The 18,877-nt window shown below is 35.4% G+C and overlaps 2 protein-coding genes across 2 annotated transcripts in view; both read left to right on the forward strand.

The window, feature by feature from the left end:
• The window catches only part of LOC137390681 (GON-4-like protein), a 45,086-nt gene extending 39,538 nt beyond the window's left edge, over positions 1 to 5,548 (forward strand). The window contains exons 27-30 of the mRNA XM_068077005.1: positions 2,770 to 2,926; positions 4,675 to 4,777; positions 5,068 to 5,179; positions 5,290 to 5,548. Of these exons, the coding sequence (XP_067933106.1) occupies positions 2,770 to 2,926; positions 4,675 to 4,777; positions 5,068 to 5,179; positions 5,290 to 5,370 (453 nt within the window). The 3' untranslated portion in view covers positions 5,371 to 5,548. The remainder of the gene's footprint in view (positions 1 to 2,769; positions 2,927 to 4,674; positions 4,778 to 5,067; positions 5,180 to 5,289) is intronic.
• An 8,104-nt stretch (positions 5,549 to 13,652) lies between these two features.
• LOC137390682 (probable G-protein coupled receptor B0563.6) lies at positions 13,653 to 16,303 on the forward strand. The gene is made up of 2 exons (XM_068077006.1): positions 13,653 to 13,691; positions 15,236 to 16,303. The coding sequence occupies exons 1-2, from the start codon at positions 13,653 to 13,655 to the stop codon at positions 16,301 to 16,303; spliced, it is 1,107 nt and encodes a 368-aa protein (XP_067933107.1).
• Positions 16,304 to 18,877: the final 2,574 nt, after the last annotated feature.

The following is an 18,877-nucleotide window of genomic DNA, read 5'->3' on the forward strand; positions in this document are numbered from 1 at the left end:
GCATCCTCCATCCATATCACACGCCTTTTACCCGTGAACCAGGCTTTAGAATGGTTCTAGTTAAGAAACCTTATTATTGCCCTTCATTGAACTAGCACATAATGAGCAAAATTATTTTTATATAATATATCATACCATATAATATATCATACCATATGATATATTATAACATATATAACATATATAACATATATAACATTTTCTTACTGCTGTTTAAAGCTGGTAAACAGCGAAAAATGTGAATCTATAAAGAATCTTGTATGTTTTCATCTGCAGGATTTATGTTCAGATTGAATTTATGGCGACATGCAGTTTCTAGAGCTGTGATAATTTGTAGCTTTCGTTCGAAATGCCTTTTTGTTTTGAAAGAGATCATGTAGGGTATGTGGAAGATTAGCAAGGAGCTTAAGCTAATGAAGCTCATGAAATTTTATCATTTCAATCGATTTGATTTTGCATTCACATTACGAGACAAATGATAAGTTGGTTAATACTCTTGAAAAATGTCTTGCAGACATGTTTATCCTAGAGTGACAAAAGTTTGCTGCCAAAGAGTTCTTATTTTAGCTAGCCAAGCAGAGGCACTCCTTCAGCGAATACTATTTAATTTATTCCGCTTACAGATTTCTACTGAACAACTAAGTTTTTTGTAAAATGTGCTTTTATTTGTATGCCACTCACTTCGAGCCATTTTGGCCACTGCAGTACCGTATAACCTCTATTACTTGAACTTGAGTGCTGACTCCGTTTACGCTCAGGACTGAAACTGGTGAGACATGTGTGTGAACATTGGTGGAAAAGATTTAAGCCTTAGACTTATTAGCCAACAGTTAGCAAACGAAAATCTTTAACAAATATAAACGGTGATGGCATCAGACAGCGTTTCTGTGAGCAAAGTTAGCCGGTATTTGCCAATTTGTTATATTACAATTTGCTATTTGTTATATTTATTTACAACAGTTAAGAATATTTAAGCACTTTAGGTTTTTTATGTTCATAGTTTACCAACCTTCAAGCAGTTCAAAGGCAGGATTTTATGATTTAAAGAGTGCATTTAACAACCTAATATTCACAATATTTAATGTCAGAAATTTATCTGAGAAGCTTTTTGTATTTCCAACTACTCCCACTATTCAAGCAAAGTAAATAGAGGAGTTTCCTATAACATAGATTCTGCCAAACGCAAAGAATTTATGCAAAGCATGACGTACGAAATTTCATATAACATTACGCTTTAATTTGGCCCTAGTTCTAAAATTTTATTTAAAGAATGGCAGTCATAAATTTAGCCTTAAAAATATCATGTTCTCTCTTGCTGCACTTGGAACAACAACGATGTCTCTATCATATCTATTAGTGCTCTCTCGGTCTAGTGTGCTGTGAGAGGTCATCAGGTGTGCCAATAAAGTATAGATAATAAGTAGCTACACAATTGTTCAGCAATACTTAAAGGCGATCGATTGGTGCAGGAGTTAGGGTGTCGATCTACTAATCTTAATGTCACGTGTTGGAGACTCATTGAAATCGATTGTTTACCTTAAGTTCTAACCCTGGCTTCGGAAAAATCGACGGACAGACAGATACTGCTCGTACGATAGTAAATATTTTTTTGCATGTTAGACAGATTCAATATTTGTAATTTTTTTCTACTATTAATAGACCTTGCTGTCAAAGAGTGAAAAAAGTAAATTTGAGTCTACATTAAAAGTGTGCACTCCCCGTAACATAGCGTAAAATTATTGTAATCATGGACCCTAAACCGAGTGAAAGTGATGAGAGAAAATTTGTCCGAACCAATAATATCGAAGTTACTGTATAGTCATTGAATTGAAAAGTTAGGTTTAGTTTTTTTTCAATTTGAATGGCCAAAAAAGTGAGTTTGAGAAGATCTTGGGCCGGATTAGGCAATTTACATGTACTTACTGTTTGTATAATGTAAATGTTCTTGGAACGGATTATTTACAACGTTGGAGCGTTTACTGTAAAAGTTTTAGTTGTTGATACAAATTAGTAATCCTAAAAAATGAGCCATTGCAATGACCTTCACCTATGCGAGTGTTGCAGTAAACCTTTTGTCACAATTGAACTTTAGATTACCCCCTAAGACTAAACAATCAAAACAAAAGATTTACGATGGTGCTAATAGTAAGATAAACTGTGCTAGATTCTTGAACAATATCCTGCATAAACCAAGGTTTGTAATAGCTCATAAGACCTTTTTACTGACAATAATATGGTTGTGTGCTTAATGATCTTCGACATGCGGGACTGACACTAGTTGTCCGTAGCGATTTGACAGCTATAGAGTCATCTTACTGTATTACTGCAAGACATTTTTACATGTTACATTAATAATAAAATATTGTTCATAGGGCTGTTACAATCCATGGCTAGGATCTGCCAAATTAATTGACAACCTGTAGGATATAGGTATCGTTGACATCCTAACAATAAGCCGATGTCTGGGAAGCCTATACATAAGAGACTCATTTTCCTCACTAAAATGTTGTTTCATATTAATCTTCTTTTGAATGCCGATGCCTGCTGTCGAACTAAAACATGTACATGTACTAGTAAATGTTGCAGCTGTCTCAGATTTATGAATGCAAATATTTGTTTTTTTAAAATCATTAGTCAGCATTCAAACAACCTGATGACATAGCGTGTGTATTTTAGAAAACCTAAGTTTTGCACTCCATTATGTTTGCTTTTGTGCTATATACACGACTTCATTTCTCACCTGAGTTCTGATGGGTTCTCTGTTTTTAGGTGGTGCACCGAACCTTGTGTTTACATGCAGGACCTAGTCAGGGCCTAAGGCCAGCCTACATACGATATATTAATAATAAGAAAGCCGCCGATACTGAGAGAACTGTAAACTCTGATGACGACAGCAAGGACTCTGATATTGAGGCCATATCTCCTGGTAAGTATCATCGCTTCTTCCTCGTTTCTATTAAAAAGAGGGTGTCTTGGAAATCTTTAATAGCGGTGGGTGTTAAACTGAAAAGGAGGATATAGCACAAGCTGAAACAGATGCTGATGAAAAAGTAAAGATGCGAGCAAACAATTATGAAAACGATGAAAAAGGGTCAGCTGTAGCAGTGCGAGAGGCACTCGGCTTGTATGGAAAGCAGTTACCAATACCTCAGGAAAAAAATAGAATTTTCTTCTTGCTAACTTGTGGACTTGCTAAATGATTCTCTCAAAGCTTTGATTAGTCACTGAAAACATCGAATAAAAAACACTGAAAAAAGGCAGCATTTTTCATGATCCTGTAGACAACAAGAGCATAAAAATATTTGAAAAGTTACACTTGCTTTCATTTTAGTGAAAAACTCTTTACAGTCTCAAGTATCGCATTATATTTCAAACTCCAGTCTAATATTAGCTCTTTTTGTTTATGAGTTTATTAGTAACGTCCTTGCTATAGTTCTCATCTCAACGTCCTTGCTATAGTTCTCATCTCAACGTCCTTGCTATAGTTCTCATCTCAACATCCTTGCTATAGTTCTCATCTCAACATCCTTGCTAAAGTTCTCATCTCAACGTCCTTGCTATAGTTCTCATCTCAACATCCTTGCTATAGTTCTCATCTCAACATCCTTGCTATAGTTCTCATCTCAACATCCTTGCTAAAGTTCTCATCTCAACGTCCTTGCTATAGTTCTCATCTCAACATCCTTGCTATAGTTCTCATCTCAACATCCTTGCTATAGTTCTCATCTCAATTTGACTCAATTGTTTTCATATTGTCTCATTTTGCATCTTTTTCACTATTTTTCATTAATTTCTTTGTCTCATTAAATCAGTCTTATTTTACAACAGAGGACTAAGTCAATCACGTGTATTATAAATACTAGTCTGCTGGTCATCCCATACACCTTGAGAGTTCATCATGTGTAATCCTTACGTGCACAGCTATTCCCTGGTACTGCAAGGTGGCCAAGTGGTGGCATGGTTTTTGCGTTTGTCCGCCAAGCCATATACATGTATCAGTGTTCAATTCCTGTTTGAGGCAGCTTTTTCTTAACACTGCTAGTGTGGAGACAGACACGGCTCTTATTATAGTACCGTACTTTTCGGACTATTAGCCACTACTTTTTCTGATGATTTGAGCCATGCGGCTTATATAAGGGTGCGGCTAATCGGTGGCTTTTCCTTTCATCGCTACGGCGCATTAACGGGAATCTCCGATTAGTGTGTCTCTAGTGGTGAAAGGAAATACGAAACAATGCCTAACGACACTGTTCCGTTAGGCATTGGGTTAAAAAGCGTTGGTTAATACGAAAAATTGCCGTTAGTCACTGTTCCGTTTTAAACAGCAAAGTTGCTGCCGTGTTAAAAAGCACCGTCCTGAGTTCTGCGGCCTATACAAAGGTGCGGCAAATGTATTGTTTTTATTATCGTTTTTGGAAAATAAAGCAGACGCGGTTCATATAGGGGTGCGGTTTATAGTCTGGAAAGTACGATAAGCTTTACACTTGGTAACCAACTTCAAAACCAAATCAGTAACTTATGAAAAGTTACCTCATAAAAAAGGTTTTATGAGGTAATATAATCATTAGCATAACTATCATTAGCATATGTTTATTATAACAGGAAGTAGTCTCTTTTATATAAATGTTTTGTTATATTTTTATTACTGAACATTTGATTTTGTTGGCTGTTTAGATGCTCGATATCCTGGTACAGGTGAACCATCCAGTGCCAGGCAAGCTCCCGATTCTGTAGCAAATATGGAGCAGTCAACTTCGACTGAATATTCCTGGACAAGGTCAAGTATTATTTGAGCTGTTTGTAGGTTACAAATATGTGAAAAAACTTGCTCCATTGCATAAGTAGACGTTACTATATTCTACATAACACTTGGCATTTATAGAAGCTGTCAACTCTTGAGAGTGCATGATGATGACAGTTTGAGGCCTTCCACTATTATATGCACTCCGCTATATGCACTCTTGTTTGCAAGTAGACAATGACTCAGGAGAATGGGTTTGTCATGTATGATTATATTGACTCAGTTGTTATACATGTATATCTACAAGGTGTTTATCTGTTTTGTAGGGATGAAGACAAACTTATACTAGAAGCGATGCAGCAATCGGACTCCTTTTCTCTCAACGATCAAGAGTTGTTTTCTCTCTCTACCCGGCTTGAGCGCAGATCTGCCCCAGAGGTGTGTAAATACTTCTTGTAGCACTTTGTTGACATGCACTATAAACTATGTATATATCTAACTGTGTATTTTAGTGAGTCGTGTGTGCACCGCTTTGCTGTATTTGACAGATAAAAGAAAGGTTGGACACGCTAATGCAGGTACTTTGTCAGCAACTGTCGAGGGACGACTCCTCTGACTCTACTAGGTGACATCGGCTCTAGACTGCAAAGAACCTTGGCAACATAAATTTTCCTTTATAATTTATTTTTGTAAATACTTTATATTGTCAATGTTAGATTTCAAATCGGTAATGGTGCTGTTAATGTGATATCACTGCTTATATTACAAGTGGAACTTGCAGGGTTCTAGTATAAAACCCCGCAAGTATGGAACTTCCAGGCAACTTTGTGCTTGTTCATCTATTCCTAACTAGAAGTGAATTGTGGTTACCATCTGCTTGTCAAGATGGATCTACAACAAACGATTACATTAGATGGTGATAGCTGCTTCCTCACTCAGATATAACAACAACAACAGAACCAAATAACACTTGCTAATACCCAAAATGTAGAAAATCAAACATTTCATCTTGAAAAATTGAGAGTTTATTTGTATTGCGTAAAAAGATAGAGTGAAAGGTATTGTTGATATAGTGTACAGTGTATTGTTGAATCTTGTTCACTTTATGTAAGCCAGTCAATAGAAATAGCCTATAATGTTGTGATCTGTGAGGGCTACGCACATCTCCATGATAAACAGCATGGCAGTGACAGCTTGATGGCAATTTTCCTGGCAATTGCAATTCCTGATAAAAGCCAACTTATGCTCACTTTAACATACAAATGGTGCAACATAATGTGAAAGTTGAGCTCAGAATTGATTTGACGCCCAAAGAAGGCTAGTGTGTTTGGTAGAGATGAAGAGAAAATGGCGTATGATTTTTTTAAACGAGAGCAATTGGGGCCTTGAGCACCTGACCTGTGAACAACAGTTTGGAGTTGATTCCCAAAATAGGCTGCTAAGAATGGCACCCAACCTTACATAGCTTGCTACGGCTTTCTGCTTGTTTCCACTCGTTGAGGTTTCCTTGCCTCTGGCAATTCTCAATGACATCCATTTGTTGAACATGTCTGAGAAGGGCTCAAATCTGTTCAACCATGGTCCCAGAGCCATTGTCTGTACAAAAGTGCTCAACACTCTAAGCCTCTTAACATGCATAGCCTCTTAACACGCATAGCCTCTTAACACGCATAGCCTCTTAACGCTCAAAGCCTCTTAACACGCATAGCCTCTTAACACTCATAGCCTCTTAACAATCATAGCCTCTTAACACTCATAGCCTCTTAACACTCATAGCTTCTTAACACGCACAGCCTCTTAACACGCACAGCCTCTTAACACTCATAGCTTCTTAACACTCATAGCCTCTTAACACTCATTGCCTCTTAACACGCATAGCCTCTTAACACTCATAGTTTAGCACGCACAGCCTCTTAACACGCACAGCCTCTTAACACTCATAGCTTCTTAATACTCATAGCCTCTTAACACGCATAGCCTCTTAACACTCATAGCTTCTTAACACACACAACCTCTTAACACTCATAGCCTCTTAACACTCATAGCCTCTTAACACGCATAGCCTCTTAACACTCAGAGCCTCTTAATACGCATAGCCTTTTAACACTCATAGCCTCTTAACACTCAGACCCTCTTAACACGCATAGCCTCTTAACACGCACAGCCTCTTAACACTCACAGCTTCTTAACACTCACAGCTTCTTAACACTCACAGCTTTTTAACACTCATAGCCTCTTAACATGCATAGCCTCTTAACATGTATAGCCTCTTAACACTCATAGCTCCTTAACACTCATAGCCTCTTAACACGTATAGCCTCTTAACACTCACAGCCTCTTAACACGTATAGCCTCTTAACACTCACAGCCTCTTAACACGTATAGCCTCTTAACACGCATAGCCGCTTAACACTCATAGCCTCTTAACACGCATAGCCTCTTAACACTCATAGCCTCTTAACACTCATAGCCTCTTAACACTCATAGCCTTTTAACACTCAGAGCCTCTTAACACGCATAACCTCTTAACACTCATTTTTGTAATCTTTCACCAAAATCTCTCTCTAAGCTTTTTCAATCCTGACTGATGCAGATTTTTTAGGATACACGTTCAATTATAGAGATCACACTACTCACCAGGTGATACAGCCTCGGCACCCCCCTTCTTCAATATGGCCTTTATGTCAGCCTGTGCGGTCATCATAAAGGTTTGCAGTTCCTTCAGTATCTGTTATGAGATAGCTGGTCTATCGGTTCTGGCTACGTACTTATTGAACGGCCACCTTGCCAATAGAGGAGGCAAAGAATAAAATCATGTCTGCAGTTTGAAAGCAATCATTTATAAACAACAACGCTTGTCCTTTCCTCAATGTACACTGACCTAAAACTAATTTCGTAACTTCGGAAGACAATCTGGCAGGTTGTCTAACGATCTCGGAAGAAAGCAGTCTTCATTTGGAAATTTACTGTAAAATTACATGACCTTCCTTCTCTTTCAAAGCAAAAAGGCTACAAATTATCACAGCTCTAGAAGATATGTGCTGCTATAAATTCAATCTGTACATAAATCCTGCAGATGGAAATATTCAAGATTCTTTATAGATTTACATTCCTCGGTGTTTACCAGCTTTAAACAACAGTAGGAAAATGTTATATATATGTTATGACATAAATTATATGTTATTATATACTACATGTATATGTTATGATATATTATATGGTATGATATATTATATGGTATGATATATTATATGGTATGATATATTATATTAAAATAATTTTGCTCATTATGTGCTAGTTGAATGAAGGGCAATAATGTTTCTTAACTAGAACCATTCTAAAGCCTGGTTCACACTGATTGCCATTCACGGGTAAAAGGCGTGTGATATGGATGGAAGATGCATATGTTTGACCACTAAACGCTTCTATCTGTTTCATTTGTCTTATGTATAAACGACAATGTAAACTAGACTTGAATCATTGAAGACAGTCAGCGTGAGATTTACATGTGAGAGAAGACAATGCAATGAAGAACAAGAATGTTGGTTTATGAGCCAACAAGAACCTTACTTGTTGTAACAAGCATTAACTAACACAGTGGTAAAATGCTTAAATCTGTTTTCAAAATTGTAGATGTAAAGCACAGCCCGACTACGGGCTGTGTCATCCGTAAGTATAATGAGTGGATGGAGGAAAGGAATAAATCGAAAATACTATAAATGGAAAAGTAGGTCTGAAGGATTTAAACCCAGTTTCGCTTTGATCGCGTAGAGGTTTTCAAGAAACATGCGTTGATACTTGGCAGCTATGGATGACAATATGAAGCTATCAACCTGCGAATTATTTATCATCTGCATGATGAATTATCTACTTACCAAACCCTAGTCTGACTAGATAAACTGAAGTGATAAGTTCAATCAAACAAAGCTCTAGTACTAGTAAGTCATACCGCAATCATACAATCTTTACAGTGCTTCTTACGCAGCTGATATGACTTTTGTCTCTCCGTATCATCATGACAATCACAGGTACACTCCAGTGTAGCATTACTCATAGGCACCTCAGGTACATCCATCTTAAACACAAACAGCTAGAGAATAATAAGGTAATTATTTGAGACAATCCTACCATGATATTCTGTTTCATTTTATTTTAGGTGAAAATATTTTACCTAAAATATTTTAGGTAAAGTATTTAGCCTCACCTTTTAAATATCTCCTATATTATGTAAATATAGTATTATATATATTATTACATATATTTTTTAAGTTGGTTGATATACGAATAGTAGCTAGTGCCTACAATCTCCAACTTGTGATAAATATATAAAACATAAAATTGGAAAAATTGAATTTGCATTTCCCTAGATCTTTTAGATAAAAAATTGAAACAATTTTCGCAACCCAACTTCCCGTGCCTTTTTACAATCTCTCGCTTAAATTCTCAGAAAATTTATCAGGCAACACAGTTTTATCAGTGCATTCACAGTTTCTTCTAAAACTCTCAGGCAACACAGTGCATTCACAGTTTCTTCTAAAACTCTCAGGCAACACAGTGCATTCACAGTTTCTTCTAAAATTCTCTAACTCTGTGAATGGTACATCTACAGGGTTCACAAGATGAAAATGCGTCTATAGTAATTAGTGCTTAAAATCCCATTGCAACACTGTTAAAATAATATAATTGCAGGGCTACAAGACCCGAAGAAATCATAGAGTTCCATAGAGTAAACATGCAGCCATAGACAGTGATACATAATAATGAAAGTGACTAACCACCTCAAAACCATCGATAACAGTTTGTTCAGCAGATTATGAGATCTCGAACTCTTCATCGTTTTTGGTGCCTGCGATAGAAGGTACAGATGCCATGAAGTTTACAAAATATATGTATTTGAAAAGCCCAGTTTCCATGCATTAAGTTTTCCCTAATGCAAAAATAATGAGCCTGAAAGCTGCAGATTTCATTGCATAAAGCTAATTATGAGTAATGAACGGATCGTATCATATGGTCTTACGCGAAAGAATGCTATTTATTGTCAAGGTCGTCAATGCTACTAGCACTATGTTAGTAACATTTCAATCTTGAACCTGGGTTCGCTTTCAAACAAGCTCCGTCATTTCATACACCATATCTGTTAAATATTGGGTCAACACAGTTGAAAGCTCATGATATACCTGCTTCAAACTTTTATTACCAACGCGTCTTAACCTTACGCAGACGAGATTCTATAGGATTCCACAATGCTGCTGGTTTATCTGCAAAGCCTAGCGCTGTTACTAAACCAGAGTTTAGTAACAAAGCTAGGCTTTTTGAATTTGAGCCTTGCTCAAATAATTAGCTAACATGAACAACTTAATTTTAGATAAACAGGATAAAATATGACTTGTGAACTCCTAAGCACTATCACAAGATTGGAAGCTTGTGTTTTCAAAATATAATTATCATTTTGTAATGGAACTACTGTAACTAGGTAAGGCATTCAACAGACCTTAATAAACCTGGAGGGATGACACTGTTTTACTAGAGGCTCATAAATGTTGAGTGAGCTAGAATAATTTTCAACACACCACGGTACAACCATGCTCTCTTCTGATACTTGATACATTCATTGAATCATATAAAAATTAACTTTTAGTTACAAGTCAAAAGGAATATACAAGTGCAAATGTCACAACCATGATATATATAGATAATTTTATGGCAATCACTGTTTAATAAGTTAAGATATTTACTCAGTACTAGAGTATAAGATATCTGATATGGTATCTTCAACTCGAAGCAGTGCTGGCCCTAGAACCATAGTCTAATACTTATTAGTTAGCTTGCGTGCATATTCTGGTATAGCATATAAGAATGCAATGCCTGCACAGACTATTTCAGTTTATCAGTAAGACACAGACCGGAAAGTTGGTAGGAAAGAAACTTAAATGATCGCATGACGAGTAAGTCAATATAAAGCATTACTATAATTCACTATATATCTCTCTCTTTCTTGATATATATATGTAGTATACATGTATATAGGTAATGTGATATAAATGATATATGCATAGATAATATAGCAATTCAATATATACATGTAAATAGACCAGTCTGTATATCTACAACATTAAATTACATTTAAACACGTAGCTGTATAGCAAGTAATCAAGGGCTACTAAAAACAGACATTCTCTAGACTAACATCAAGTTATCATTATTACTAGGAATACTATATCTAGAACATTCTTATATCATACGGTAAGAATCCTTTAACTGTTATTGAGTTCCAATTTTATTCTTTTATTTATTCATTTTATTTTTCTTTTAAACCGGATTTGCCTCTGTTGGCATTGGCCAATGAAATAAAGTTACCAGATCAAATCAACAATCCTTTGTATGTTATGGTTGTTTATGCTAAAGACTGAGTTATCACCATGTAGAAGCTTTTGCTGGTCTTTAAACACCATGCGTTTTTCACAGGCTAAGGCCTGAGCAGGCAGCAGGAATGCAGCAAATCCCTGAAGAAGCTCTTGCTGATCTTTGAATAGAGTTTCCCTTAACTCCCCATAGAACTAACAAAACATGCAATATAGGAATATACATAGAAGCATAAGTGGGTATATTCCAGGATCATGTTGAATGTTATTAACTAAGTATGTATCAGTAGCTAATATAGAAGAATAGCCTGTGATCATGTAGTTGAGGTCTATTTCTCATAAGCCATAATAGTTATTATACCTCATGTGAGTATATGACTACTCGTGCTGACTGCCACAGAGAAGTAGATACTGTTGTGATGGACAGTAAGTACATGGAGACAGACAGACTGGTGAATGTGCTGATAGGTGTATACTAGTTACTTGTATTATGTCATACTAAATGAAATGAGAAAATTCGGTTAGAATGTGACTCCACACACAGATGTTATATCTAATAACATTTACACACCATGAAGTTGAAATGACAGGTAAAAAGGTTATTATCTACAATAAATTAAATTGTTACACTTGTACATGTGCAACATTAAAATATAGTTTTTGAGTCAAGTAAGAGTAGAGTTATTAAGTTAGTTAAGTAAATTAAGTTAGTCAAGTAAGATGGAGTTATTACAATTAGTTACAGTAGTAAAATTGAATCAGTCAATAGCTGATAGGTATTGATAACTTTCAATTATCTGCTAATTATTAGTGTTAAGATGAATGTATTCCTAATATTGTATTTTATTTATTAGTATGAGTTTGTCATTATTACACATTTATTATTGAATAAAAATCACATCACATTTGATTAATATTCTTTGTCAACATTTAAAACTATTTTGATATTTAAAGTCCATGCGATAAATAATAAGTGATAAATTTAAGATACAAACAATAAATACCAGACCAACTTCACTTTTTGTAACTGTAACCTTTTTGCTGACACACTCACCTTCCTTGAATAGTAAAATATTCAGTAATGCAAGTAATTAGTTACTTTTTAGTTATTGTCAAGGCGGGCATCATGCGAGTTTTAGGATCATCAAAAAATTTAGGATCATCATCTAGATGCTCTCTAAGAAAGGTTTTATCTTGGCTAATGTACGTGAATTACATTTTCCATATTGGTTCAACAATAATGGTCCAACTTTCTGCTAATTATTAGTGGCCAAATGAACATTGTGTTCTATATTCTGTACAAGTTTGTTATTATCACATAATGACAAGTTAACAAATGACATCACAGTTAGTTAGTACATATGGTATAAATGTTGTAAATAGTTATATTTATGCATATATATATTCTTAATGGTATATAGACCATTTAGTCGTTGTGCCATTAAATATATAATCCTAATGCTGCTGGACTCTATGCCAGTTAATCTTTATACCAGTAAATATATAACCAACAAATAGTATATAAGCTTTATACCATTTAGTCGTTATATCACGGCAGTATACCATATAATCTTAATGATATGCTAAATTGATATGATCACAAACACATTATTAATCACAACTGTAGAGCTCTCACACCGTTTTAAGTCTTATGAGATTGTTACATACACACATCACTTAATAAACAGAATTAAGTCATCGCTTAATTGCTAGACATTTACATGTACTTTCTGAATATTGTGAAAACGAGCATGATGCAAGTTCTACCCATAACCTAGTAACAAAATTGTGATGACAACTCTAAAGACTAGTTCATACTAGTCACTTGAGCATTATACCTCAAATAGACATTTTTGAAAGGCAAGTATGAGTTAAAAGAGAGGTTAGTAGGTCCAATTCAATAATATATATACAACGGTTGTGAGGGCCAAGTTTATTTTCATATACACGCAAAGCACTTCCAAAATCTTCTGGCTTAAAACCAACAAGATGTGAATCCCTTTTCAGGTTCAAACCTCTAAACCTCTATTCTCGAATGAATTAGAGAGTGAATGAAACGATGGCTAAAGACGTGCTATCAGCAAACCATATTCAAGATTATCTTAAACATAACGATAAGAAACCTGTGTAAACAAATCGATGCTCTCTTAGAAAGGTTTATCTGTAGCTAATCAGCATAAATTATATCATCCATATTATTTAATAATTAGGGCATATGCGTCATTCACTAGACTGTAAGATAGCTACTTATTTCTTTTCTCTTGTTTATTCTATTACATAGATGTGTTAGGTAAATGATAATCATTCAATTATTAGCTATCAAACCTAACAATTACCTTTCCATAAATATCGCTAATTACATGTACATTGACTAGCTATAAAGTACAACTATGGTGTGTGAGATATTACAGCTGTGTATGTATATTATCAAAATACTTGTACAAGTAAAGGGCTAGATGTATCATGTATTTTCTGATATGGCTGCAGATTCATTAAAATCATAGAAAGGAAATACAGATCTGACTGGAATAATCAGCTAACCAAAGGAGATGGATGAAGGAAATGCAACCACAAAAGATCTGGATGAGGTAAAAATCATCTTTTCATGATAAGTTATTGTTAGAGATTCAGTTGATATTCAGTATACGTTTGATATTCAGCATACAGTTGATATTCGGTATACAGTTGATATTCGGTATGCAGTTGATATTCGGTATACAGTTGATATTCGGTATACAGTTGATATTCGGTATACAGTTAATATTCGGTATACAGTTGATATTCGGTATACAGTTGATATTCAGTATACATTTGATATTCAGCATACAGTTGATATTCGGTATACAGTTGATATTCGGTATGCAGTTGATATTCGGTATACAGTTGATATTCGGTATACAGTTGATATTCGGTATACAGTTAATATTCGGTATACAGTTGATATTTGGTATACAGTTGATATTCGGGATATAGTTTATATTCAGTATGCAGTTGATATTCGGTATACAGTTGATATTCAGTATGCAGCTGATATTCAGTATACAGTTGATATTCGGTATACAGTTGATATTTGTTATACAGTTGATATTCAGTATACAGTTAGTATTCGGTATACCGTTGATATTCGGTATACAGTTGATATTCGGTGTACAGTTGATATTCGGTATACAGTTGATATTCGGTATGCAACTGATATTCAGTATGCAATTAATATTCAGTATACAGCTAATGATTGATCTATAGTTGACGTGTACGATGCAATCACCCAACTCAATGCAGGTAGTTTAAAAAAATTAGTATGTTCAGATTTTCATAGTTTCGAATATTGCAAAACTGAGCACTTGATCAATTGAAATATCAACAGCCAGTTGAGATAACCGCTTTTAAATTTTCATTATTTTGGAATCAACTTGAATAAACCAGATAGTTTTATCAATTCAACAGCCTACCAACTATTATAAACTTGGTTAATTTTTAATAAATATATATAACCAGATGATGAGATCAGGGTGTCAGTACAACCTGATCCCATGTTCCAATTTATGATCAGACTACAAATACAACGCCAACCACAAGGACTAGCTATTCCATACATCATATCTGTCAGTTGACCTCAATTCTGACTGCCGATAAGAGACCTAATGGTGTACAAACTATTTATAGTAGCTTGTAAGGTTAAACTGAAGTTTATCAACCTCTAGGCTGATAGCAAGTCGTAGCAGGTAGATGAATGAATTTTTATCAATCTATAGTAGTTTAGTCTGTAACTGCTATGGCTGTTGGTAATGTTTACTCTCTTGCCTACAAAGTCCAACAGATGTTTTTTAAGGAGACCTTCTTTCATCAGCTGCTCCTCATCACAATCGTAATTGTGACGCGAATTAAAACTTGTGGCCCTTGTATGCAAATCCTATATTGTTATTTTGAGAAAAGGTTACATATTTATTCGATATAATAACTTCTGCAAAATGAAATACAATTGTTCAAGGTTTTTAAGGGAGGCTGCCTACTCTTACATTTTGTATAATATAAAAGGAAATTGGGAATAAAATAATGTCTCTTTATTTCCTTCTGATAGCAGTTGCTGTTATGTAAGATTACGGATATAACTCAATGAGGTTTTTATTGGCAGGTATACTGGAATATTGTCCACAGTGACCCTCGTTACAGAGCTTCAACGATTATCGGCAAATATGTGCTCTTCACTCTGTTTGTATTTGGAAGCATAGGAAACTTGTTAAGCTTTGCTGTAATGGTAAGACGACCAATGAGGTCTTCATCAACTGCCTTCTACATGGCATCGCTTGCACTTGCTGACACAACAGTTATGTTCATTGGTTGCCTGCGTAGGTGGGTCATTGAAGTCTTTCAAGTCGATCTGTTAAACTACAGTCCAGAAGCGTGCAAAGCAGTCAATTTCTTTCAATATTGGAGCTTTGATGTGGCCGTGTGGACCTTGGTAGCTATGACCATAGACAGAGCCATAGTTGTTATAGCTCCTCTTAAAGCGTACAAACATGCCACCAGAGGGCGTGCTGCCGGCGTTTTAACCATCATTGCGGTTATCTGTGCTGGAATAAATATGCACTTCTTTTTTACAACAACATATGTAGGACAAATATGCACAGGCGATCAAGAATATCGATACTTCTATGAATTTATATGGCCATGGGTAGATGCGACTGTCTACAGTTTTCTGCCCTTCACTCTTTTGCTTGTGATGAATATTATCATCATCGTGAGCTTATCTAAAGCTAATGCGAGAAAACGCAAAATGACGAACAACTTTCAACAGCGAAAGAAGTCGGAACAACGACAGGGTACCATCTCACAAAAGCTGACAATGATGTTGCTCAGTGTTACAAGCGCTTTTCTTCTGCTCACTGCCCCGGCAGTCATCCTTGACATACTTCGCGGGCAGGGTGCGCCCTACTTTGACCTCTCGAAAACTAATGACATGGCTCTTTACATCCTGTGTAGACAGATTATCAGAGTCTTGCTCTATACGAATCACAGCATCAACTTCTTTCTTTATTGTGTCACCGGAAGTAAATTCCGAAAGGAGTTATTTTTTATGCTGCGGTGTCAGAGCAGCACAGAAACAGATAGAAGACGCAGCACCATTATTAGCATGCCTAATGGCAGCGCGACTAACACAGGATATGTATCGTCATCACCGCAGCGCGAATCCTCGATGTAGAAAAAGTAATTGCATGGATAAAACTGAATCTTACCTCAACTTGAGTAGCCTTCATACCTACTTAACCTCCTTAGATGCAGAAGACTAACACTTGAGATCTTCAATAACTTATATCTTAGTCTCCATTAATGCACATCTCTTGTATATTCTAGATCTTAGTGTTCATGGCAGACACTTTTCAAGCATGTTTCATTTATTTTCTGTTTCATTTTTAAACTTTTTAAAATATTTTTTTAATATCGTTATATATTATTAATGTTTTGTTAATGTTCATGTTTCAAATACACACAAGAAGTCAACCAGCCAAACAAAAATAATGGTCCAATCATATTGCAGCACAATTGTATTACTTTTAACGGTAGATGCAATCATACCTACCACAGCTACCCATGATTACTACAGCTGAGTTGTTTTTGTTCATCAAAACAATGAGAGTTTCCAGAAAGGTGCTACGTTTGTTAGGTTTGTGTTACATAATGCTGTCAATATAGCATCTTTGGTACCTTATCAAAAGCATCCCGAGTTACCTTGACCTTTTTAAAGGTTGACTTGCAACAAAACTCACATTACAGTTATTTGGTATCAAAATGTTCACCACGTCTTACTCTGCTGTGTTGTAGGTGCAAAATATGTGAAAATGTGATTACAAGCTCTTAAAAGCTCAAAAACGAACAGTTAATCGCTACCTTTACGAAATCGCATAATATAATCAAAATAAAAGGATTCCAACCTAAGGCGTTTTCGTGATGACTGCGATTAACTGTTTGTTTTTGAGCATTTAAAAGCTTGTAATCACATTTCCACATATTTTGCACCTACAACACAGCAGAGTAAGACATGGTGAACCTTTTGATACCAAATAACTGTAATGTGAATTTTTTTGCAAGTCAACCTTTAATATTACACGTTGAATGACCCTGGCATTTGCTTAATCTCATCTTATATTCTTTTGACGCCTTTTAACATTTGTTGACATACATTAATACGATTGCGTAAATATGCTTGTATTTGGACCAAATATGTAAATACTAAAATACCTCAATACTAAAACTCTGACAAGCTGATGCAAAATAATGCCATCCCTCTCAATGAACTTATTACAACTAAATTTCTTTTTGTTTACCGAAAGCGATGTAAGCTGTTAAAGAGGTGTTATATTTTGTTAGTTTTTTCCTAGAGTGACCTTGACCTTGACAACTTCTCTTCTCATTCAACACACTACACTGTATGGAGAAGATATAGCTTATATAGTCAGAGCCTAACAGTTGCAAATTCCGACATATGTATAGGAACTCGCGAGGGAAGACAGCTTTACTACTAAACTGTTGGTTACCAATTATAAAAACATATTCTTTAGTCAACTAAGATGAACACATAAAACTGCACTTTATAATTTCTCAACATTTTGCTGTTTGTGTAGGCAAAACTGATGACTAACCAACAAGAGCTAATATGGCTGTTATTGGAAAGTGGTACTGCGTATAAAGTCTAAAGCTACCATCAGTTTAATGCAGATTTTGTAATAAAATTGGCTTTTGTGTCTACTTCATCGGTAAGAGTGGCAACAGCTGCCATTTAAAAAGTAAATGTTTAAACAAAGAATTTATACACAACGGAAGGTAATAGTAGCATTGAAAGGGTGATTAGAGTCACTAATAGATGGCATTACTTCTCACTAATCAGCATATGAGTGAGAGAAATTTACCTTTTTCTAGAAAAAAGTTAGTGCCTCAGTCTGGCTCTGAATATTGCAAAAGCACATGAGATTTTAAGTGATAAATTTAAATGATCACATAAAGGTGCATAATATTGCACACACGATTGGGCAGCGGTACAAGAAGAAAGGTTACATCAGTGGAGCTACATGCGTATATAGTATAGTGAGTCCTGAAGAACTAAAGTGATGGACTCCATAGCAGGTGCTTTTGAATAAATCTTCAAAAATATGGTTTGTGATCTTTTAAAATGATTTCAACATATAAAATATGTTTAAAGGTCAGCGATGCAACATAATGGCCACCTAACCTTAGAAAACCTTGACAAACGCAATCTTGAGATGACACAATGCCATATGTATCAATAGTTGACCAAAGGTCAATTATACATAATTACAGTTACAACCTGTCAGTGAGAAGCAGTGAGAAGTGTACAGTGAGAAGCAGTATGCTCTATAAGTACCTTATTTACATTATCTGCTCTAGTCTTCATTAGATTAATGAAAAGTTGAGCTAGGGAGAAAATAATTAAAGATCAAGGTAGAACAGGCTAGAACACAGTGCAAATACAAACCTGAGGGTCCTTTTCAATGATGTCAGTGGCAAGTGACACACAGTGATTGTGTTTCTTTGCCATCTTTGATCTGCAACAACAAGCATACTAATTATAGGAAATATACACTAGTCAATGTTTACATGAAACACAGACCAGAGAAGATGACGTGAAATTATAACATAAATAGTGCAGCACGTCTTTCAAACACCCCCACACTATATCTCTTATCAATATCGGCCACTGCTATCTCAATACAACACTGATAGCAGGTGTAAATATAATAACATACTTTGATAAATTCAC

Source organism: Watersipora subatra, chromosome 3 (assembly GCF_963576615.1).
Source record: "Watersipora subatra chromosome 3, tzWatSuba1.1, whole genome shotgun sequence".
NCBI lineage: Eukaryota > Metazoa > Bryozoa > Gymnolaemata > Cheilostomatida > Watersiporidae > Watersipora > Watersipora subatra.

Coding starts and splice junctions, on each gene's coding strand:
- LOC137390682 (XM_068077006.1), top strand. CDS start 13,653: ATGGATGAAGGAAATGCAACCACAAAAGATCTGGATGAG. Junction 13,692..15,235: donor CCACAAAAGATCTGGATGAG/GTAAAAATCATC, acceptor TTTTATTGGCAG/GTATACTGGAATATTGTCCA.